This window comes from Mastigoproctus giganteus, chromosome 13 (genome assembly GCF_048544385.1).
Source record: "Mastigoproctus giganteus isolate SK-2022 chromosome 13, ASM4854438v1, whole genome shotgun sequence".
NCBI lineage: Eukaryota > Metazoa > Arthropoda > Arachnida > Uropygi > Thelyphonidae > Mastigoproctus > Mastigoproctus giganteus.
The window spans coordinates 100,227,634-100,252,776 of NC_143587.1; the positions used below are offsets into that span (position 1 = coordinate 100,227,634).

Genomic DNA, 25,143 nt, shown 5'->3' on the forward strand with positions numbered 1-25,143 from the left:
GGTGTATTGAAGCTGGGCCCCTCAACCACCAGGATCCTCCTTTCCGAATTTCCACGGGTCGCAGTGCACGGCAAACACGCCGGATTCCATTGATGTAAGCTCGGAACCTAGGCTGTGGGCGTTGGATCCCAGTGATGCTAGTCTGGAAGTCCAGCAGCGTCACTGGGAGGTCCCCTCACCACGTACAGGTGCCCACGTCGAGGGGTTTTTTTTTTTTTTTTTTAGATGCAAAGGAAGCAAGCAATATTTGTGATGTGCTTATGCCAAGAGAGATTACAAGGCAGGATAATCCCTCATAGAGATATGTATGAATTTAACTAAGTTATCGTTGCCCCACTGAAGAATTACATGAAGATCAGCATTTCAGGAATCGCTAATTGAATCACGGACAGAGTCGTAATGGAAGTTCTGGTGTCGTAAAAAATGTTCGTAATGTAGTTTCACTGGTAAACTTTTTTGAAGTTTGCTGTGCTTCTCGTGTGGGCTTCCTTTGCCTTTTTTTTTTCTTATTATTTTTAATAAACAACTTATCCACTAGTCCACCAGTGATTCTAAAGAAAAAAGGTCAGTTACCCACTCCACTTCGGGAGAGTTTCAATCTCCCATGGGATTCAATTTCTAAGTTTACCAAAGTTTAAAGTCTGTTTACCGAGCGAGCAACAATACAAATGCCGTTATGGCAAAGTACTTTTACCGGTAAATTTCATCGAACTTCCTCATGCTTCTCGTGCAGGCTTTCTTTACCTTCGCCCCTACAGTACATAGTACCGTGCTTCGGTTGGAGGTTGAGAAGACAAAATAAGATATTTGTTGACATTGGACTTGAACTTCTGTAGACTGTAATTTTCAGGAAATATGTATGAAGAAAGGTTGTTCCAGAAAACAGCAGTTGAATGAATAAACAAGGAAGATGAAAAGTTGGTTCTGTGAGTTTGAAGTTGGACAGTAAATGGATGTTGGCTGCATGTGTTTCGACTTTATTGAAAGAGAGAGCAGGAATTATAGAAGCAAATTCAGAAGAACAGTGCCCATGGAAATACCTGTAGAAGAGGCATGCAGCAGAAACAATATGACTATGAGACAGCGAGTGGAGAGACATCTGTTATAGATGAATCATTAATTAACCTAACTGCCCTCTTCTGAGTGGAATCAAGAAGCCTGAGAGAGAGGTTTTGGGGGCACTGCCCCAATTGTGGGAACAATATTCCATGGGAGGGCAGATTTGCGATTTGTACAGAGTGAACAGCTTTTCAGAAGAAAAGTAACGCCGAGAGCGAAAGAGAAAAAAAGGTTTTTAGATGCAGAAGAAGCAATATTTGTAATGTGGTTGTGCCAAGAGAGAGAGAGAGAGAGATTAGAAGTCATGGTAATCTCCAAAAGAGATATATCATCTTGCCTAGAAATCGGAGTGTCACCAAAGATAAGCATAGGAGCAGAAGAATCCTTTTCACGAGATATAAGACAAGACTTAGTTTTAGAAGGATTGAAATCAACTATGTTGTCTTTGCCCCACTGGAGAATTACATGGAGATTGGCATTTAAGGAATTGGTAGCAGATTTTTGAGAAATTGAAGCTGATTGAACAGGGCAAGGTTTCTCAAAATGGAAAGTGGAATGCAATGTGCAATCATCGGCAAAACTATGGATAGGATTTCCAGTCGATGGAAGAAGGTCATTAATATACAAGAGGAAAAGAGTGGGGAAAAGAACTGAACATTGGGAGACACCAACATTAGTGGAGAAGTTAGAAGACAAAGAGACATCTACCATCACCCTTAGTGAGCGATCAGAGAGAAAACTGAATAACCAATTACAAAAAACAGTTGGCAAACCATAAGATGGAAGCTTGTTTAGAAGACCTTTATGCCAAACACAATTGAAAGCCTTTGAGATGTCAAGAGCAACTGCAACTGCTTGTGTTTCACCAAACTTTTCCATTGAATCAGTCCATAAATGGGTAACATAAGCCAGAATATCACCAGTGGATCGACACTGATGGAATCCATACTGGCGATCGTTGATCAGCTGGAAGGTTTCTAGCTAGTTTAAGAGTTGGCCGTTAATTGTTTTCTCCATTACTTTAGAAAGAGTAGAAGTAATTGCAATGGGACGATAATTGGGCGGGAGGGATTTATCACCCTTTTTAGGAACTGGCTGGATATGAGCAAATTTCTAAGCAGAAGGAAAAACACCTGTGGAATTAGAAAGTGAAAAAAGATGGCAAAGAACAGGAGTAAGTTCAGGAGCACAGGTTTTGAGAACAAGTGGAGAAATACCATCAGGACCTGGAGCTTTCTTAACACCAAGATTTGTGAAAATCATTCTGACATCCTTTTGATGGAAGACCAGAGGAGGCATTGAATGGAGCATGTTGAGAATGGTGACAACTGTTTTACCAAGATCATTAATACATGGGTTGGAAGAAAAATGGGATGCTAGCAGGTCAGCATTATCTTTGGCTGAAGTGACAACAGAACCATCTGGTTTTCACAGAGGTTGGAGCAGAGATGGGCAAAAGTTGCGGCCAATAGCTTTGACAAGAGACCAAAATGCTTGGCTACCATTAGGGCAAGAAGCAAGTTTACTCTTAACCTGTTCTACTCTTCTATAAGTCTACTCTACTCTACTCTACTACTGTTCTACTCTACCCTGTTCTACAAGTCTACTCTTAACCTGTTCAAAATCCAGTTTGGACTGATTAATAACTACTTTACAATTGTTGCGCACTTTGGTGTAGGCAGAAAATGAAACTGAAGAATTCGAAACAAGCCAATTGCGATATGCAACATTCTTCTCTTGAACAGCCTTAGCACATTTATTGGAAAACTAAGGTTTAGATAAAGGATGAAATTTTAAAGTGGAGTATGAGATAAAGGATTCCATTCCTACAAGAATAATTTCACTGACATGATCTGAGCAAATGCTGACATCAGAAGTTTTGAAACAGTTCTGACCAAGGAAAAGAAGAAAAGAAATCTTGCAGGTCATCCCATTTTGCATTCTTGTAATGCCGAACAACACAAGGTTGGGAATAGCCATGAGATAAAGGTTCCATTGGAGAAGAGAATTGCCAAGTTGTGATCTGAGGTGCCTAAAGGACCACTTCGACCGTGTACTTAGAAGGGTTGATTGTGAGAAAAAGATCAGCGTGTTGGCTGTTTGGTTTGGATTGTCCGGTATTCTTGTAGGTAAATGAACAATCTGTGCAAGGTCATTAGTAATTGCAAAAGCCTCTGCGTCTCGACCAGCTGTGTCAGTATGACTAGAAAATGGAAGCCAGCTGGAGCTGTGAACATTAAAATCACCAAGGAAAATTACCTCACTGTTAGGAAAGTTAGACTGGAAAAAGTCAAGTTGCAAAGAGAGGAAGTCAAAGAGCTCCAAGTGATTAGTGGAATTGGGAGAATGGTAGAGACAACAGATGAATTTGACAGAATAAGGTAGAGAGATTTTCAGCCAGAGAAGGTCGAAAAGAGGAGATTCCAAATTACCAAGTCTCTGACAGGGAATATCAGAATGGACACATGCACAAGTACCACCTTTGAGGCAAAAGGAATCGATACAGTGAATAATTTGGGCAAGTGAGATGAGCAGTAGTTGAATCAACCGATAACTGAGATTCCGTCAGGAAAAAAGTATATGGGGTTTGGCAGACTGCAAGTGGAAATGGACATAGTTGAGATCAGAACTGAGACCATGTATATTTGTGAAATGAACTAGGAAGTGTTTGGGAGGTTTAGATCTTAGCATTAGCATTAGTAGAGGCATATGATGCAAGAAAGCAAGCTTATTCAGCATCAGCCAAAAAAAAAAAAAAAACCCCTCTCCATTTCACCCCTCCGTTCGTTCGAAATACCTGTCCAGTTGAGCTTTAAATTTGTTTAGGCTATCAACTTCAACAACAAGTGATGGAAGTCGGTTCCACCAACCAACCACCCGCTGGCCAAAGGCAAATTTCCGCACATCTATCCGACATCCGTCCTTCCTCAATTTGAATTTATGCCCTCTGAGGTGATTATTCTGAGAAAGATGAAGAATCCCATTGGCATTGAGCATGCTCAAACCATTCAAAGCCTTAAACACCTCTATCAGATCACCTCGCCGGTGCCTAGTCTCCAGACTCTGTAATTTGCAAAACTTAAGCCTTTCTTCATAAGAGCAACCCTTTGTTCCATTTACTAATCTTGTTGCCCTTCTCTGTACCCGTTCCAGCAGCTCTACATCCTTCTTGAAATGAGGCCTCCAGACCTGTATACAGTACTCAAGATGTGGCCTAACCATTGCCTTATACAAGGGAATAATCATGTCCTTATCCCTGCTAGAAAAATTCCTGTATATCATTGACAAGACACCATGAGCTACTCTTACAGCTCGTCTGCACTGCTCAGAGAACTTCATATCTGCCTGCACAATTACCCCCAGGTCCTTTTCATTCTATCTTACTCATTCTATAAGCTTACTCTTACTGCTACCAAACAGCTTAATTGCTCCACTTTTGTGTATTCAACTCTAGCAGTAAGCTACAGAATCTTGAAATAACTGGGAGTAAAGTGGAGGAGAAACTGTTGAAGATAAACACAAGAAAGGCACCCGGGGTGGATGGGATCTATCCAGGCAGCAAAGGAAGTAAGCAAACCCTTAGCCATAATTATGAGAGCTTCCTTGCACTCAGGGGAGGTACCCATAGACTGGAAATGTGCAAATGTGACCCCAATTCACAAAGGAGGATCAAAGGCTGACACAAGTAATTATAGACCTGTGAGCTTAACTTCTGTTCCAGGAAAATTAATGGAGGCACTGGTTAAAGAAGCACTGCAGGATCATTTAGACAAGACTTCAGTTATAGCTCAGACACAGCATGGTTTTGTTAAGGGGAGGTCTTGCCTGACCAACTTGATTGGATACTATGATGCAGTCACAAAAGAACTGGATGCAGGGAATAACTTTGATATTATATACTTGGATCTTAGAAAGGCTTTTGATACTGTTGCACATGGAAGACTGCTACACAAATTGGAGCAGTGTGACATTGGAGGCAAATTGCTGCTATGGATAAAGGGGTGGTTGAGGGGGAGAAGACAGAGAGTGGTAATCAATGGACACTGCTCATCGTGGACTGATGTTATTAGTGGAGTCCCTCAGGGCTCAGTGTTGGGTCCATTATTGTTTTCTGTATTTATAAATGATATCGATGATGGTATATCGGGCTTAATGTCCAAGTTTGCAGACGATACAAAGGTTGGCAGGGTTGTCAAGGACACTACTGACACTATGCTGCTGCAACAGGATCTGGAAAGGTTGAGCACATGGGCTGAGAGGTGGCAAATGAAGTTTAACATTGACAAATGTAAAGTACTACACATGGGAAACAGCAACCCCAGAGCAACGTATCAACTCTGTGGTACTACACTGACAGAGGTAGAGAATGAAAGGGACTTGGGGGTGGTTGTGCAGGCAGATATGAAGTTCTCTGAGCAGTGCAGACGGGCTGCAAGAGTAGCTCATGGAGTATTGTCAATGATATACAGGAATTTTTCCAGCAGGGATAAGGAGGTGATTATTCCATTGTATAAGGCGATGGTCAGGCCACACCTAGAGTACTGTATACAGGTCTGGAGGCCTCATTTCAAGAAGGATGTAGAGCTGCTGGAACGAGTACAGAGAAGGGCAACAAGATTAGTGAATGGAACAAAGGGGTGCTCTTACGAAGAAAGGCTTAAGTTTTGCAAATTACAGTGTCTGGAGACTAGGCACCAGCGAGGTGATCTGATAGAGGTGTATAAAGCCTTGAATGGTTTAAGCATGCTCAATGCTGATGGGATTCTTCCTCTAGCTCAGAAAAATCACCTGAGAGGGCATAAATTCAAATTGAGGAAAGACAGATGTAGGATAGACGTGCGGAAATTTGCCTTTAGCCAGCGGGTGGTTGGTTGGTGGAACAGACTTCCATCCCCTGTGGTGGAAGTTGATAGCCTAAATAAGTTTAAGGCTCAGCTGGACAGGTATTTTGAACGAACAGAGGGGTGAAGTGGAAGTGGGTTTTTTTTTTTTTTTTTTTTTTTTTTGGCTGATGCTGCATAAGCTTGCTTTCTTGCATCAAATGCCTCTACTAATGCTAAATGCTAATGCTAATGCTACTTGTACACCATTAGGTTTTATTTAAATAAAAAAAATGTTAGAAATGAAAATTTTATACAAAATGAAAATATTTGAATTGGTTAAGGGGTTTTTCCTGGCAAAATTAATAATTGTTTTCTTTTAAGCTGAAAAGCTTATTTCAGAGAGCTGAAATAAGTTCCGTGGCATTTGAGGAGGACTACTTTTTGAGTCAATGACACAAATTCTGGTGATACCTTCTCAAGGAGTCAGTCTGTTAACACACAGGAAACCCATTTTTTTTTTTTTTTTTTGGTTGATTTTCCCAGTAGGTGGTTTCCGGATGGAACCCATCAGAATATAGCTGTTTTAGGTGAATTTTGGGCTTATTAATAACAAGATTTGTGACCTTATAGCTGAGAAATCATATTCCCCATACACAGCTCACAGAGTTCAAATATGCAATTTTCTTATTTAATACAGGAGTGACATGTTCTTTAAAGCATCTACAAATAAAATTGCCCTCCTTTTAAGAGAATAATACCACTTTTAGTACCACAAAGTATTATTGAAGGCAATGAGAAATGAAAAATTGGTGTCTCAACAGCATTTCCAGTTTGGCCAAGCAAATGGCTATATATCTTGCATACAATAACATGCTGCTGGTAGGAAGTAAACTTTTGTGCTATTGTTGATTTTGTTAAGGTGCAAAGGTACTTCATTGCATAAATCTTCTGTACTAACTGATAGTTGCTTCGAACGTGTTGCAAGGTAAACCTAAATGGTTGGTAATTTCTAATGACTTTAACTGAATAATCTTCTGATTGAAGCATACCTTTTTCCTTGCACAAAAGAAAGCATGTGTTCATCAGCTCCTGGATGCCTGTCATGTTTAGGCCCTCTAAGAGACACTTGTAGAAACTGTTACTAACAGTTTGTATTTTAATAATCCATCAACAGCACACATTTGAGTGATTAACTCAAAACTTACTAGCAACCTCTCTGTTACTTGTTTCTGCATACTGCATGATAACTATTTTGAAATGGGCATTATTAGCCCATTCATTAGCTTTTTAGACCTGTTGTTTTGACGTGGTTGTCCATGTCTCACAAATTGTGAACAGACATGGACAACCAGCATATTTTTCATTTACAGACTTGTTTAAAGGTCATTATTGGATTTAGCTATAATAAAAAAGTGCACATATGCAACACTAATTCCACCTTTACTTGAATGTCAATGTCAGGTGCCTCCGTAGCCAGGTGGGCAGGAGCAGAAGTGCGTAGCACACGCTTCTTGATTAGACCGGGGTTCAAGCCCGTGACCACCAAATACAGAGGATGCGGAAAGGTCAGGGAATGACCACCGCATATTCCAGGAGCAATATGGCCTTAGTTGCTAATGCTCCAAATAACAAACAAACAAACTTCAATGTCAAACTCATTTTCAAATCTGTAAATGAAGAATACAGAATACTTGAAAAATAAATTATTTTACTGGCAAGGAACTATGAATGCCATGTGCTGACATGATGTAAAGCTTTTAGATTTCTTTATTTATCTTTTACTGTTACACACTGAGTGGCCACTTTCTTAGGCACACCTACCTTGTAGTGAGCATGCCCCTCTTTAGTCCTCAGAACACCTTAAATTCATTGTGGCATATAGACTCAATCAGGTGTTTAAAGCATGCCTCAAGAATGTGGGTTCATGTTACTCAGTTGCTTCCTCACAGTTCTTGCAAACTGGATGGTTGCATATCTCTGCACTGAAGAGCTCATTCCACTTCATCGCACAGGTGCTCAACTGGATTGAGATCTGGTGAGTGGGAAGACCACACTAGGCTGAATTCAAACTCATGGGGTGACCAGTTTTGTACTTGTGATGTAGTGTGTTACCCTACTGGAAGAATCCATTCACAGATGGATAGATATGCTGCAGTCATGAGGGGATGCAACTAGTGGGAAAAATTTCCAGATAACCAATGGCATCCAAATATTGCACCATTGATATCAAGGGACTTGAAAGTGCACCACAAAAACACTCCTCACATCATTACATCACCAGCCATGGACACTTGGCCATGGACATATGCTTTTTCTCCATGTACTGACCTACCCATCAGCGTGAAACAACAGGAACTGGGATTTGTGAGGCCACTTCCCATCTCCACTATTCAGTGTTGCTGTTCCTGAGTTCAGTGTAATTGTACTTTTTTTTCTTTTATTTTGAAAGTGGAACCCAGTTTGGTCATTGATTGCAGTATTTCATCAATGACGTGGTATGGTGAGTTATCCTTGAATGCCTCTTTGGTTTCTAATGTTGTACTAGGTTGTTATTTTACTAATTTTACTAATTGTTATCCTAGCCGGCACTGGGCTAGCCGGGTGGGTAAAGTGCCTGCCTGGCAAACCGAAGGTCACGGGTTCGAATCCCACCTCGGGCTTGGATCAGAGTAGAAAATGCAAAAAACTTTGGAAGGTGCATTATGGCCACAGAAGCTGATGCACCAACAACTAACAAAAAATAAAAAAATAAAAAAACCTTTTTGCTATCCTACGGCAGTTTTGTTAGCCCCTGCTTTATGGAAACCACAGAATATTGCTGGATATTATTTGTTTATTGGACCAATCTTGATACGCCCAAGATACAGTCATATGGTGCCAGCTGCCGTGCCATGTTCAAAGTCACCTAAATCTTTCTTCTCCATTCTTGGACTGACCTGGCATGTATACAGCATCACTACTTACCTATTTTATGTCACATATATGGTACAAACATCTATTGCTATTATAGAAGCACTTTATTTCATGATAAAAGTAGGTATGTTGGACAGACAACTTGTACATAGTTGTAAAATTGGACAAATGCTAAATTGGCACCTCCATAGCCAGGTGGGTAGGAGCAGTAGTGTGTAACAAATGCTAAATTATTGCGATTTTTCTTGTAGAGAATCTGTGTCCTCATTTTGAATTTTAAATCAGTGTTTTGAATTTAACTAAATAAAAATAGAATAATAAATAGGATATTAAGAAATATTAAAATTTTGAAATATTATATTTTAAGTCAATAAATCCCTTACCTGGGATATTTTTCAGGAATAACTGCACCACGTAAGATGTAATCAGACTAGATGGAAATTATTTCAAAGACCTGCTTAAAGATGAAATAACGTTGTGATAAGACAAAGGGATAAAAACAAGCTTTAACCCTAAATCCATAAAAGGTGAATAATTGAAAGTATAATGGGAGATTACCCAAAGCTTGATGGGGGCTTTTCATTTATACCACCTTCAAAGGGGAAGTGAAGACGTTGAAGGCTGTATATATAGCCCCGGCATGTTCCATTGCTATATTTCAAAAGTGTGTGGGGGGGGGTGAGTAAGTAGGCGAAAGGAGAAGAAGCAGGATAGAAGGAAAATATCCCTTACCTGGGATATTTTTCAGGAATAAGTGCACCACATAAGATGTAATAACCTTGCAATAAGACAAAGGGATAAAAGCAAGCCTTAACCATAAATCCATACAAAGCAAAGAATTGAAAGTATAATGGGAGAAGATTACCCAAGGCTTGATGGGGACTTTTCATTTATACCACCTTCAAAGGGGAAGCGAACATATGTCGAAGGCCGTATATATATCCCCAGCATGTTCCATTGCTATATTTCAAAAGTGTGTGTGTGTGGGGGGGGGTAAGTAGGCGAAAGGAAAAGAAGCAGGATAGAAGGAAATTTCCCACTCACCCATATTTCACCAATAGTTTGGGAATTTGAAAATCTAGGGACTTAGAACAGCTTAAAGGTCATTTAGAGGAAAGAATATGAAAGTTTCCATTCAGAAATCTGGGTGCACAACTACCCATCTCAGTTAGTAGAGGCCCTTTCACCTACTTACTCATTCCCCCCCCCCCCCACACACTTTTGAAATATGGCAGTGGAATGTACCAGGGCTATATATACGGCCTTCAATATGTGTTTACTTTCATCTTTGAAGATGGTATAAATGAAAAGTCCCCATCAAGCTTCGGGTAATCTTTTCCCATTATACTTTAAATTATTTGCCATGCATAGATTTAGGGTTAATGCTTGTTTTTATTCCTTTTTATTGTTGCAAGGTTCTTCCAACTTTAAGCAGGTCTTTGAAATAATTTCCATCTATTCTGATTACGTTGTACGTGGATGCTGTTATTCCAGAAAAAATATCCCAGGTAAGAGATTTCAAAATTTTAATATTTCTTAATATCCTATTTATTATATTTATTATTCTATTTTTATTTGATTAAATTCAAAATATTGATTTAAAATTAAAAATGCCGACAGATTCTCTACAAGAGAAAATCACAATAATTTAACATTTGTCCAATTTTACAAATATTAGCAGTTCTCAATCACAAAAGTTGTCTGTCCAACATGTCTAGTAAAGTTTCAAGACAACAGGATTCCCATAATGTTTTTTTATACAATGTCAATGTGAGTAGGTGTGACTAATAAAGTGTGAACTCAGTGTATACCTTGTACCACTGATCATAATTTGAAATAGTTTCTGACTTTTCTGCTGGCTAGTGAGTGCAGGTGTTCAGCTTGCAGAATCAGTGACTAGTTAATGTCTAAAATATATTACTACAATACTAAAGTTATATATTTTATATAATGCAAGCTAAGAACCTAATCCATATCTTGCAAGCTGAGAACTTAATTTCCTTTTTTGTATAGGTTCTGAACCATGCCATTTATAGTCATCTTTGGGAATGTAATCCCCATGAACATCGAAGTCCTACTGTACATTTAAAGAGCCCCACTTATGGTTTTTAATAAAACAGCATTTTCCATATTTATGCTTGTCAAAAGTTTTACCTTGCTTCAATATTACATCCAGCATCCAGCAATATCTTCACTGCCATTTGGTGACCTCCACCAGCAGCTAAATGAAGAGCAGTATTGTTGTCCTCATCTTCTACATTTATGGTTGTCTTATCTGAATTCAACAATGCCTTTATAGTACTAAGTTGGAAAACAATTAAAAAAAAAAAAAAAAAAAGTTACAGATTTCAAATATCACTAAAGTATATTTAGTACAAATTCTAGTTAGTCATTTTTGTTCATATGATAATTTATAAAAAGTATACTTATAATCAAAACTCAGTTATAAATTTAAACTATAAATAATAGACTGATTTTAAATGCAAAAAGAAACATTTTGGATTCCCTCTTAATAATCACAATGAATTATTGCAATTTTTCTACAATTTACTACTTTTTTTTTTTTTTTTTATGTGGGAATCCCAAATATTAAAGACTATTGGAACCAAAAGCACTCTAATACCATGAATGGATTAAGTGCTGGAAAGCCAGAAGAAGCTTATTAGAATTGGACTCAAATTTTTGGGTTGCAATTTTCAGGAATATACAGAGAGAAAAGTTGTTAAAGAGAAGAAAAGAGATGTACGGGAACAGATGAAGAAAAAGAATAGTACATGTGACTGGTATGCATGTTGTATGGTTGAAATCTCTATGTGCCAAAAAAAATGCAGAGGCTATTGTTAACTGTGATGCTGGTATATTGGTTACTATCAGTATGTACAGCAAAGTTGGCAACTTTTCTGGATATGGACAGCTGTACAATGTATAAAAAGAAAATTTTAATTCAATTTGGATAGTGAGTTAAGAGTTGAAGTGTGAACAGATGGTGACTGGTTGATGCATATGTTCTGACTGATTTTGAAGAAAGCAGAGTAATTAGAGATGGCAATTTAGAAGAACAGAAGTTGCAGTTACTTTCATAATAAATTTTAGAATGGTTTTGAGGCACCCTCCTCAGAAGTGAAAAGAGCATTCCATGATAGGTAAGATTTGTGATATTACAGGGTGAGGAACTTCTTAAGGGAAAATAAAAAGTGGGAGAAAAAGAGTTAAAATTTGAATGTAAAGGAAGCAATATCTATAATATGATTATGCAATAGAGAGGGGAGGGATTAAGAAATCTGTTGTTCAAGATAAGCATAGGTACAATAGATTTTCCTTTATATTAAAAAATACAATACAGAATTTGGTTTTGAAGGATTGAAGTTAACTAGTTCTTTGCTCCCCCAAGGGAGAATTGTAATGGATATTCAAGTAGCTGTCATTGTTTGAAGCAGTTTCCACTGCTTTCCAATTTAACAAAATAGAAAGCCAAACTAGACTTGAGTTTCCAATTCTACTTTCAAGTTTAACAAATGGGAAAGTGGAACATAGTGTACTGCAATCAGCCAAAACTATGGACAGGATTTCTAGTTATTGCAAAAAGGCCATTGATGTACAAGAGTAAAAGAGTGGGTGAAAGTGCAAAACTTTGAGATACCCAGCACCAGTTAAAACTGGAAGACAAGAGTGTCACCTATTATCACATACAATGAGTAGTCAGAGAAAAACTGGCCATCAAATTGTAAAAACTGAATTATGGAAAATGGGAGCTTAATTGTCCCCATTCTTTACACTCTTAGCCAGTGCTTTCTCATACTCAGGCTTAGCCTGCCTAACCTTATCTGTGGTACTATTACAGATCACCTTGTAGCTGTTGTAGGCATCAGTACCTTTCAGTACTCTGTAACTTTCCCATGCTCTCTTTATTCTGTTTTATTAGAATGGCAGGCTCTGTATTCATCCATCCCAGCATCCTGCTCATGCTATATTTTCTTAATGGTATACTAGGGGGGCTTTGCTCTCCAACCCCTGCACACACTTTTCTACGTAAAAGTAGAGGTATGAGAGCAGCCAGAGTACTGTAAACAGCCTGGCTCACTTCCCAGTGGTGGTGGCGGGCAACATGGAGTCCCACTAGGGGGTCCCTGTGCCAAGAAGCTAGGACAAACAACAGAACACAACACTAAACTATACATGCAACACACAGCACTTTTAGCATTAGTAGAGGAATATGATGCAAGAAAGCAAGCTTATGCAGCATCAGCCAAAAAAAAAAAAAACACTCTCCCATTTCACCCCTCTGTTTGTTCCAAGTACCTGTCCAGCTCAGCCTCTTCTCTCCATCCTATTAAGATACAGCAATATTGTCAGTCTGTAGAACAGTTTTATTGTCAGTCTGTAGAAAGGACCATCGTTTTGCCATATTTCCAAGGATCACCACACCGAAAAGGCTGGAATGCTGTGTCAAAATTGTCTGACCTCCCATTGGACATTCCTTTTGTGTTTCTCCAATCTGGTATAAAACCTGTATGATTCTCCAATGTAGATAGAGATCCCTCCACAGCTGCAGTTGATCCCACAACTCAGACCCTCTAGAAGTACTAGGACAGCTTGCCGCCTGTAATACTAACTGGCTTGTAGCCGTGAAGGGTGTTGTGTACGGCATGCACCTACATATGCAATAAAAAGTTCTGTTTTACAGAAGCTAAGCCTTTGTAAAAGACACCAACTCCACATTTCTCTGCTTCTTTGGCTATTTTCTTGCTAATACAGAAATGTAAATAAGAAATGCAGATTATTATTAGAATATGGTGCAAGGAAGTCTGATGTTTACGGTGCACCAGCCAAAAAAAGAAAAAAACTTTCCCCAGTTACCCTGAGAGAGAGAGAGAGAGAGAGAGAGAGAGAGAGAGAGAGAGAGAGAGAGAGAGAGAGAGAGAGAGAGAGAGAGAGAGATAAGAATGATGATATCCAGCTCAGGACCCTGAGGTTCTGTATTCATCACAAGAGTACTGATAGCACAGATGTGTAGGAAACCACAAGTGACAACTTACCCAAACACTATGCCGCTATGATCGACATATAATCAGGAAATGATCTATGTAATTATTTACCTGTGCATTTGTAGTGATGCAATTGCCCTGCCCACTTGTACCACGTGACCAACATCCCACTTGTACCACTGGTTACCTCCCACTCCCCCACAGCTTCTCACGGTGGAATAAATATCACTATGTAATTATTTACCTGCATTTACATAGGTCACTTAGGAAAAGGGCTTTTGCTTTGGCATCAGTGTGTTTCAGAACTTTCCCACTCTTTTTCTGCTTTATTAGAATGACCAGTATTCCTCCATCCCAGCCGCTCATGCTATATTTTCTTAATGGTATATATGCATTCCTGTACTTTAAGTCCTGTGATGTGATCTGAATCATGAGTAATAATGATGTCTAAAATAGTCTTATCCCTAGTATTTTCACTAACGTGCTGGTACAAATAATAATCATCTAGTTTATTTAAAAATTTTCTTCCCCATGGTGAGTTTCCCTACCAATTATTCCAAACAATTAAGGGCAGATTGAAGTCACCCATAATTCACACTGGCTTGCCCATTCTATCTACATGTAGTGACTCTTGTCATATTCTTCACTATCTTTTGGCCTGCAGATTATGTTCACTCTCATTATACCTTTGTTTCCAACTAACTCACATCATGCAGATCCTATGCTGGTAGACATAACTTCAGAACTCTTTTTGCAATCAGGCTGATTTGATAAGAAGCATCTATCCTAAATACATTATACATACCATAGTTTTGTCCCCCCCCCCAATTTCCGAGTTGCACCATATTTCTGTTAGCTCTATTATGTCAGCGGTAGTTTTCCTTTTACCTAACCATGAGGTCAAATTCATCCATTTTACTTGAAAACACTCCTGACATTACTCTAGACACAGTTAAGACTAAGTATTCTTCTATCCTGACACACCCCTCAAAGTTATTCAGGCTTGTTTCCCTAGCTTTTTCTTCCAACACACTTGAAACATTGGCACTCTTAGGAAGTCTTGCCGACATTGGCTGCTGTAGCAACAAACAAGAATTCTTAAGATATGTGCAGCATTAATTTGACCCATATCATCAGATAAACACAGGTCTCCATTACCTTTCTCCTTCCTAACTAGCTGTTTCCCTGAACCCTTAAGGTATCCTCAGTGATACTGGAAAAAATCCTTGCACCACCTTTGTTAAAATGAATACTGTCTCTACAATACAGATTCCTTTTACTTACAAGTGCAGGCTATGCTAGGAAAAATTGCCCAAGAGCTTTGCAGACTCCCTCAAGTCTTGAGTTAATTCACAAGGCTTTCAGCATATAATCCCCCCTATTGTGTTGAAAGAATTGCAGACACACACATTCTGACCTAACTTGTGCTTTTTTTTTGGCTTGGTCCTATAATTATTCAATAAATCATCAGGTCATGTTTATTTAATATCATCACATGAATAATAATGCTCTCTTTATCTCTCTTAAAATCTTACAATCTGTTGGTAATATTATCTATTGTTGCTCCCAGCAAATGTACCCTGGTTTTGGTCCACACATCTTTATTGCAAAAAAATTTACCCATTTCCCTGACAATAGGGATCTCCTAATAAAAATAATTTCCTTGAACCAGAGCATTATGCACTTCACTGTTCTCTTCTGGGACCTAAATTGGGGGTGCATCACTTTGGAAGATCATGAGATACTTGAGTCCCTGATGACCTTCCAGTTACATTTGTTTCTATGGCAAGCACCTGTTTCTTCAGTGATTCAAATTCTTATAGTAATGCACCAAGTTTTAATTTAAGATCGTTACATGCCTTTCATTTGGTGCAAAGAAAAAAAAAATGTCACTTGAGCTTGGTTTGTGTACTAGACCAAACGTTAAAATATATGCCACAGGATACACTAGAAACAAACTGACAACACACCAGAAATGCTTGCAAGCATTTCTACCTAAATAATGATGTCCTTGGATTTTTTATTGAAAGTGGACCTTGTAACAACCATTATTTAGGTAAAATCTGAACTTAAGAAAGATGATTACAAAATTTAAATTTACTACACATTACAGAATTTAAATTAACAAAGTGTTACAAAAGTTACACTGTTAGTGAAACTGTATATACTAGTGAAGTTAAGATTAAATTACTGGAAAGATTAAGTTAATAGAAATGTTAAGAATTAAATTTATAAAATACTTAAGAAATTAATTTTACAGATTTCATGAAATAAAATTACTGAATTTCAATAATTATTTCAGTAATTTACAAAATTACTGAAATAAGAATTAAAAATTATAGAAATTAAATTTTAAACAAATATTTTGTCTACTTGACATTTGATGTTAATCCCCTTCGGTTAGGCCACTGGAGTTGGCTTAAAACAGGTCTGCTCTCGTCAGCTCACTACTTTGTTTATTAGTGACCTAATAAACAAAATGGAGTCAGCAGTTGTGTTACAAATTCTTCAAGTTCTTTTGTAGTATGGGTGTGGTTTCTGAAACTAAATACTTGGGGCTCATTATTGATCACAAGTTGTCTTATTATGCGCATATAACACATCTACATAGCAAGATCAGGAAATTTGCCGGTTATATTATAAGAGTATCAAGAGGAGTTGGGGTGTGTCCAATAAAACTTTATTTTTATATTATAAGGTGGTGTTTCTGCCTATGGTTACGTATGCAGCGGGAGTTTGGTCTCACAGAGTAGCTCTTGTTAGATTTCAGGCTAAATTAAACTCACTACAAAGAACAATGCTTCTCAGTATATTAAGGGTATGTAGAACTGTAGCTACGACTGCACTTCAAGTGATGGCTGGGGCAGTCCCCTTGGATTTGTTCGTGGCTTATTGAGGGCTGTGCTATGGCATTAAGAAGAAAATATCTACTAGACTTGTTGGCATAGAAGTTGACAAATTCTGACATTAAGAGGGAGAAGAGAAGATGTTTAAACGAGATTGTTAACTTGTGTCAAACAAGATGGGACACTGTATCTTCTGGTCGAGTGACAAAGAAATTTATTCCTGATGTTACCTTTTTAAGTGACAGAACAGTTCGAAGCTGGTTTACACCAAGTTTACAAACATCATTTTTAGTAACAGGTCACGGCTCGATGAAAGCGAAATTATTTCAGTTGGGACTTTCGGATACAGATCTCTGTTTTTGTGGCAAGGTTGAAAGTTGGCACCATATATTATATGTGTGTACAATTTATGATAATGTCAGGGAAATAATCAGGGAAATCATTGCTGAAAATGAGTTAGGTCGGGAAGAGGTGTTCTTATCTAATAGAAGTGTATTTCAATTATTCCAGGATTTTGCAAAGGGAGCCTTTGAACTGAGGAAATGCCTGTTAAACAGTTGAACTAAAATAGTGTATTCAAAACATTACTGAAGTGTGTCCAGAATGCCCAAGAGACTAATGGTGATGATGATTTTTTTTTTTATTATTATTATTTATTTATTTATTTAATTTTTTTTATTATTATTATTTTTTTTTATTTATTTTATTTTATTTATTTATTATTTATTTATATATATATATATATATATTTTTTTTTTTTTTTAGCTCTGGATTGGGCCCCCAGAGGATTTTTTTTTTTTTTTTTTAAAGTGTAGTTGCCTCATAACCTGAGACCTTATGCGTCCCATCTACTGGAACTGGCCCACCTTCCCGTGGTGTGGACGAGTATCTAGAAGCAGCCTTCCTGGTGATAGCTGCTTCTGGGTAGCCAAGAGGTCAGCATAACACAACAACATAACATGCATTAAACTACACGAACATTGCACTATATTACACGCTGGCCTGTTTTGCAGAGTCTGTTCAACGTACAAAGAAACGAGGTGGATTTGAACGGACGTTCTAGGAGCCACCCTACCTATACACACACATGTCCACATGTAGTATGGGTGTGGTTTGGAGAAAAATATAGAAACAACAGTAAATGCAATTCTCAGCATAATGCAAACAGAAACTGTTTTCAGAACAGTTTCTGTTCTGGAAACAGTTCCATGCAGAGAAGTATGAAGAGGAATCTGTCTGGATGGAATTTGCGTGACCTAGAATTGCTATACCACATATTAGGAGTAGGTTGCATTTCTGTTTCTTCAATTCAAAGTATAGGTCTTGATTTTGGAAGAAACCAAATTTTTGAATTATTTGGTTTTTGCAAAGGAATGTAAATCGGTGTTCTTTTTTTGAATGGCTTGCTTGTGATAATCAGGTTTACTTTTCTCTTTTCTTGGAAAAAAATAAATAAAATAATTGTCCAAGCTCATTGTTTACCTCTGCATTCCCTTGTTAAACTGAAAGAACATCTAGTCTCCTTGTCTTTTTGCATAAAGATATAGCATGGATTTCTCTTGGGTGATATTTTCTGATTTGGTGTAATAGGAATCTCAACGGCATTTGGAATTTTTTTTTTTTTTTTTTTTTTTCTTCTGACACTTTATTACTTGCAAGCCTGGTTGCAAGTAATGAGACTGGTGTGATTCTGTTATCGATGTGGCTGGGGAGTGGTTTTGTACTCTTACTACTTAATCAGTACAGATTTGTATTTTTGAGTAGGTAAGGCATATATAAGTTTTAGTAACATTAACACATTTGCTGTTGCTGACAGACATGTGCATCATGTGACACTCGAGTGATGTGCCACTACTGACATACACACACAGCCCTACCATTAACACCCAAACAACCTCCATTGATAGTTAGCAGTGTCAGACAACTATAAATATACTTATAGGCCCACAAGAAGACAGTAGTACAGTCGGTCCTCGTATAGCACGATAGTTGTGTTCCTAGAAACCCTCGTGCAATATAAACAACAGGCCCTATGGGAAAAATAGGGTTAGGTGCCGACCACCCAAGATTGAACACACATTTGTAACCAAAACATTACCAAACACAATAAATAATCGTAATAAAATACTTACATATTTTATTACGACTATTACAATAATAAAATATTGCTAATGCTTTTGCTTCTATCGTAAGCAAACTTGTTTTTTGTTTGATTTTTCTATCCAAACAGATGACAGCCATTCCATCTCTTCCAATTCTTTGTGTCTTAATCTAATGGATTTTAATTACACTTTGAGTTATTCCTGCTATGAAAGTTGTTTTTATTTTCTCTGCATTCTTTGTAATTCTGGCGTTGCCTCATTTAGGTCTGTAGCACATGCAATATCACATGGTCTTTCATTTCGCTCAAAGCGTTTCACAATTTCATATTTTTTTCTCTATCGACAGAGGCAGACTGGCCATAAGCCTTACCAGGGAAACCCCGGTGGGTCGGAAGCCGGCGTGATTTTGGCCATAAACCATATATGAGGCCACTATAAATTTTCCCTGGTAAGAATTTTTGACCCAGTCGACCTCTGTTTATCGATATTACTTTTCTTTTTCTCTCTGAATCTGCAGTGTCTTCACCAGCACGCTTTCTTTTCACACCTTTTAAGTATTTTACTCATTTTTAGGGAATAAAGCACAATTACAAAATGAGGAGGCACGCTTGATACACATAAACAAAGCTGTGCGCGTGTAGCAACTGAATAAACAACACCGTAAAGGCAGAGGTACACTATTAACACCTCACATTTTACTAAAGCACATTTCTAAGGGTTACTACCATAAAACAATAAAAACAATTTCCAGTTGCGTTTCTGCTAGTGGAATCTGTTATAAACTGGTAGTAAACTCAATCTAATTGATTATACCGATAGCTGGAATTGTGTTGGTTTTTATGTTATTATGGTGAAATGTGTTTCCCCTTCACTGATTTTTTTTTTTTTTTTTTTTTTTTTTTATATGTTTTGTATATTATATTTAATCCTGTAAAAGTCTCGGGTCGAGCACGCATGTACTCTTGTTTATTGTGCTCCTCGCACCTAGTCTGTAAATATTCACACCCTTCTGGCACAGAGCCGTCCCGGGGTGACCCATGGTTTCTTGGGAAATAAACTAATTTAATAAATAAAAAACATAAAAACATTTTCAGAATCTTCTCTTCATTCCTATCGTGTTGCGTTCCGTTGGGGTGATTCTGCATTCGACTGCCATTTCTTGTAAACACAAAGGCGAATTGTGCATAAGCGAATTCGGTTCATGTTATATAAGATATCGTTCCCCTATTTATAAATCGTGTATGATCGAATTCGTGTAGTGTAAACACATGTTATACGAGGACTGACTGTATAATATGAATGCAAGATGCCATGATAAACGGTGTTAACAGACTTCCAGTGCAGAATGATAATAGGGTGACACATAAGCAATTTGTCTGTTTTCAAAGATCCCTAGGTTGGTGATTGGTGATGCAATCTGTAACTGGAAGTGGGCTAGTGCTGGCAGATAGCTTTCTCTAGCCATCTGCCACACCCAGGCACAACTTGTATTGCCCTGACAGTGAAGTTTGGCAGAGGGAGTGTGACAGTCTGGAGCTGTTTTTCTTTAGTTTGGCCTGGGACCACTGATTGACATCTAGATATCCTGGACAACAACATGCTACTTACACTGTGGAAGCATGTTAGCGAAGGCCCATAGCTGTATCAGCATAACAACGCTCCATGTCATATTGCTCATGTTGCGGCATATGAGGGACTGGTTTGAGAACATGAACTCAATCTTTAGTCCTATGATATCAGTCCTGTAGAGAACCTTTGGATGAATTGCATCTTTGAGTGCATGTGAGAAGAGACCACATAAAAACAGAGTTGAACTGGTCATAGTATTGAAGGTTGAATGGCAGACATTTACAAAAAAAAACACAGTGGTGGGTATTTCATGGAGACTAGAAGCTGTCATAAAGGTTAATGGTTTTAGCACATGCTATTAGTTTTCCTATAAATATAGATTATTTTTAGATATGCAAGTGTTCCGATATTAATGGTAGGGCATCCTTCAATTATATACTTGAGAGAGTGCATTCCATGTATTACAATTTGCATCCTTATTGAGAACTAAACAAATGGGTGCTGTAAATCAAAAGCACACGATATTAACAACTGCTCAATATTGGCAGATTGATTGAAGTCTACACTATAGGTAGCAATGTCTGGTTTTTGTTTATCATCAACTGCACAGTTTAGGGGACACTATAAAGCCATCTACTTAATATAGAGTTTTATTTGTTCTTTATATAGATGAAATGATAAAATTTTGAGGTTTACTCTTACTTACAGCTCAAGCCAAAAGTAAGTGTTTACTTTTAACTTTGAATTCCGGACTTTTATCTATCCACCATTGTTTATTTTTAGGCAGTATTTTGGCGCTGTTCCTCAAAATTCTAAACATTTTACATGGAATGCATGGAATGTAGTACATGGAATGCAGTCTCTCAGTATATCACTTAGTTTTTGATTTTATATTTCAATACTTTCTTTTTTAAACTTCAATAAGTTGTATGTTTTATAAAGAGTTGTTAACCCTTGCAGTCATAGTGGTGATAATGCAGTGCATTCTGTTTGGGTATGACATTTAGATCCACATTTTGGATATATAGCATTTCCTTGGCATGTATTCGAGTGTTAAAATTTTTGGAATTTGTAGCATCTTATAGGATTGGAATGTAGAGTCTAACATGAAATTTTAAATAATCTGCTTTTATTCAGTGTCCTGAAAAGTAAAAATGATGTTATGCATTGGAACTAGGTTACTATCTTTTTGGACTATAATTCTTTTGGCTTATGTTACTTCTTGCTCATATAGCCCTTGGATTTCGGACTATTGCTTTTTCTGATATGTTTAATAGGTTCCATTCAGTTATAACTCCTCTGGAGGATTCATGGAAAAGGAAAATTATAAAGCCTTTACATCTTTCACACAGAAAGTATTCAAAATGTGCAGAACAATCCAAAGAATGGCAATTCAGCCCCCCAGCAATTAGACAATAATTAATAGTTAAAATTGCCCAAGTTACCCACCACACAAAGAGATAACTTAAAAACTGTCAGGACAGCAGTATTCTGTGCCCTGACAGAAACCTGACATGACAAAACTTCCCACGACTACCCTGCCATGTGTAGGAACCAGGAGCCCCATACCAAATAAGTAACTATGTAGCGGAGGGAGATGTATAGGCAGCCAGGGAAGCAGATAAGATGAAAAATATCAGTAAGCTGGTAGCAAGGGGATGCAATATAGAATGAAAGAAGAATGAATGAATGAGAATGAAAGACAGAATGAATAGGCTGGGCACTCAGTGAACTAGGAATTATGGTTAAAGGGAATAAATGGCAGTTTTGGTGAAAGAAAGAGTGACCTAGCATTAGGGAAAAACGAGAGTGAATGGGAATGAGTGGAAGAGCAAAAGCAGAAGGCCAAAAGAATACAAAGTTAAAAATAACTTACACTACTTTATATACAGGGTAATTCACTACCAGTGTGACAAACTTGCAGGAGGTGTAGGGGGCACAAAGACAAATCAGAATCGCATAGCATTGCAGGGTCCAAAATGCCTTCGTCATTCGGTAGAGGATGTTGAACGGGAGGGCATGTGAACAGCGATCCCGCTGGAAGTCAGCATTTGCGAACCGGTTCCTGAGGCAGTAGGATGGACAAGTATTCAAACGTTGAACTGGCCGACATGCACCTCGCATATGGAGCTGCAACAAACGAAATGAGTTTATACCATCTGCAATGCGTCCAATCATTGGAGCCTGCAGATTATCCACTCCGGAGGACTTTATCCATCCTACTGCCTAGGGATCCGGTTTGCAAATGCTGACTTCCAGCAGGATCGCTGTTCACGCAACCTCCCGTTCAACATCCTCTACCGCATGACGAAGGCATTTCGGACCTGCAATGCTATGTGATTCCGATTCATCTTTGTGCCCCCTACACCTCCTGCAAGTTTGTAGCACTGGTAGTGAATCACCCTGTATACCAACAAACATTTAACCACATAAACACTATCACTGCACTCTCCCCTGGCCTGCAAAAACACTTGCGGCTAGGCCTGCACCACAACTGAAGAATAACAGTAAGTTGAGGTGCCCAGAGAGTGCAGTGCAGAAAGCAAGAGTCGAATAAATGAAATGAGAGCTAGAAGAATGAATGAAAGTGTGTGTGAGGAAAAGAACACAAACAATAAATGTTACAGTTAAGTACATACTAACCCTAGTTTTAATTTTTAATTAGTATTTAAATTTACATTACATATCATTGCATCCCCCTCAGGTGTGTGGGAAAAAAAAAATATATATATATGTATATACACACACATAAAACTTGGGAAAAAAAATTATAAAATAACAAATAAGTAATATATATATATATATATATATATATATATATAAAAAAAAGAATGCAAGTAGAGTGAGAATGCAGATTATGAATGAAGTAAATGTGTGTCCCTCCCACCCACCCCTTCACCTGGTGGGTACTCTATTGTCCCTATTTTTCTATCTGTTTTCCCCCCAGTCTTTAGTCTCCCCTCTCTCTCACTAAACAGACCGAGTATATCCCTTAACAATGCCGCCAAATTCTAATCAATGTCTAAATTCTACCGGTTTCGTGTAAATCTCTAAGACAACTAACACTATCTTTTATCTAGCGTATAGCCTCACGTCTAAATTTAATAACATCAAAATTTTGCCCTACTTATTAGGCCTTTTAACACATCTCTCTAGCGTTCAACCCCAACCAGCAATTTCTTAACAGCAATTCCATTAAACATTAATGTCAAATGCGTAAATTTTTTTTTTTTAGGTCCTAGCCACTGAAATCCCAGGAAACTAGGTGGCAGGACCTGCCAGAGTAACATGTTGTGATACTGGACACACCCGGCTAGCCTCTGCGTGGCAAGATATGGCAACATTGGACCCAACTAGGGGCCGGGCGGCCAATAAGCCAGACAAACAATGGGCACATCACACTGCACAGACATGGCCCACACACTTTCAAGTCTCTGGCTTGACAGTGTACTGTCCTCAATACAGCGAACACATACGGAGATGGGAGAAATCCCAAGTGCCGTCTGACACGAACATACCTCATACCTCCTCTGGAGGATTTACACTGGTGTTCAAAGAAAGTACATCACCCCTTAAAATTGTAATTGTCTTCCGAATAACGTAAGTATATGGCAATATACTTACGTTATTCTGATAATACTGGTCCAAGCAACTTCTGATAATATTGGTCAAAGTAACTCTTGCACATACCTTAAGAGTTCTTATCTGTTACTCCAACTGGACATATTATCTAGATGTTCTGGGGGCAGAAACGTTTCACGTGAGCGGGTAGCTAATGCCAGGGAAGAGAGTCTAAAAAACTTCAAGGGTTGTGTTAGGATTGTTAAATATACAAGAACAGTAAGTCTTAATTGTTTATATAGTAATGTTAGAAGTGTCGTCAATAAAATGAGTGAATTCAAACTGCTGTTTAAAACAAGTAATGTGGACATAATAGGGCTTACGGAGACATGGTGCCACCCGGAAATTGGGGATGATGAGTTTCAGTACGGCTTGTATAATGTGTTTTGGAAGGATAGGGTAGATAGAAGGGATGGTGGGGTAATGCTTCTTATCAGAAGCAGCCTGAGTGCGACGATAGCTTTCCCGGATTCAGACATTGCACATGCTAGTATAGAATCTGTATGGTGTGAGATAGTTGGAAACAAAGGTATAATGCGAGTAGGAGTAATCTACAGACCAGGTGATTGTGAAGATTATGATGAAAGCCTCTACATGCAAATGGAATGGGCAAGTAAGCGTCAATGTCTTATTATGGGTGATTTCAATTTGCCTCTAATTGATTGGAGTAAATGGGAAGGAAACTTGACATGGGGAACAAATTTTTAAATCAACTAGATGACTGTTATTTGTATCAACATATCAAGGAAAGTACTAGAGAAAAGAATATCCTAGACCTCATCATCACCCATGAATCAGATGACATAACAGGGCTGATAGTAGAGGAACCAACAGCAGGAAGTGATCACGGAGTTCTACGGTGGAAGATGATGAGAGACGTAGCAGCAGTAAAAGGCAAAGGAATGGGTTTTAATTTCAAAAAGGAAATTACGATGCCTTAAGGTACTACATGGCCACTATTAACTGGGTAGATATCATGTAGAGAATTAATACATTTGAACTGTGGTATGCTTTAAAAACATTAATCACAGATGCCTTGAATGTGTATATACCATTAAAAAAAATACTCCATGAGGAGGGTTCCAAGTTGGACGAATAGTGAAGTTGCCACATTACTTGAGCAGAAAAAGGTGGCATGGAAAGGTTAGAGCAATAAAAAGTACTGAAGCCTATAACAGCTACAAGATGATCTGTAATAGAGCCACAGAAAAGGTTCAACAGGCAA

General features: G+C 38.1%; 1 protein-coding gene across 1 annotated transcript in view; it reads right to left on the reverse strand.

Annotated features, from left to right (window-relative positions):
- LOC150076305 (transient receptor potential cation channel subfamily A member 1 homolog) overlaps positions 1–25,143 on the reverse strand; it is a 379,883-nt gene that overhangs the window by 143,678 nt on the left and 211,062 nt on the right. Inside the window, exon 12 of the mRNA XM_090387313.1 lies at positions 10,950–11,096. Within this exon, the coding sequence (XP_090243439.1) occupies positions 10,950–11,096 (147 nt within the window). The remainder of the gene's footprint in view (positions 1–10,949; positions 11,097–25,143) is intronic.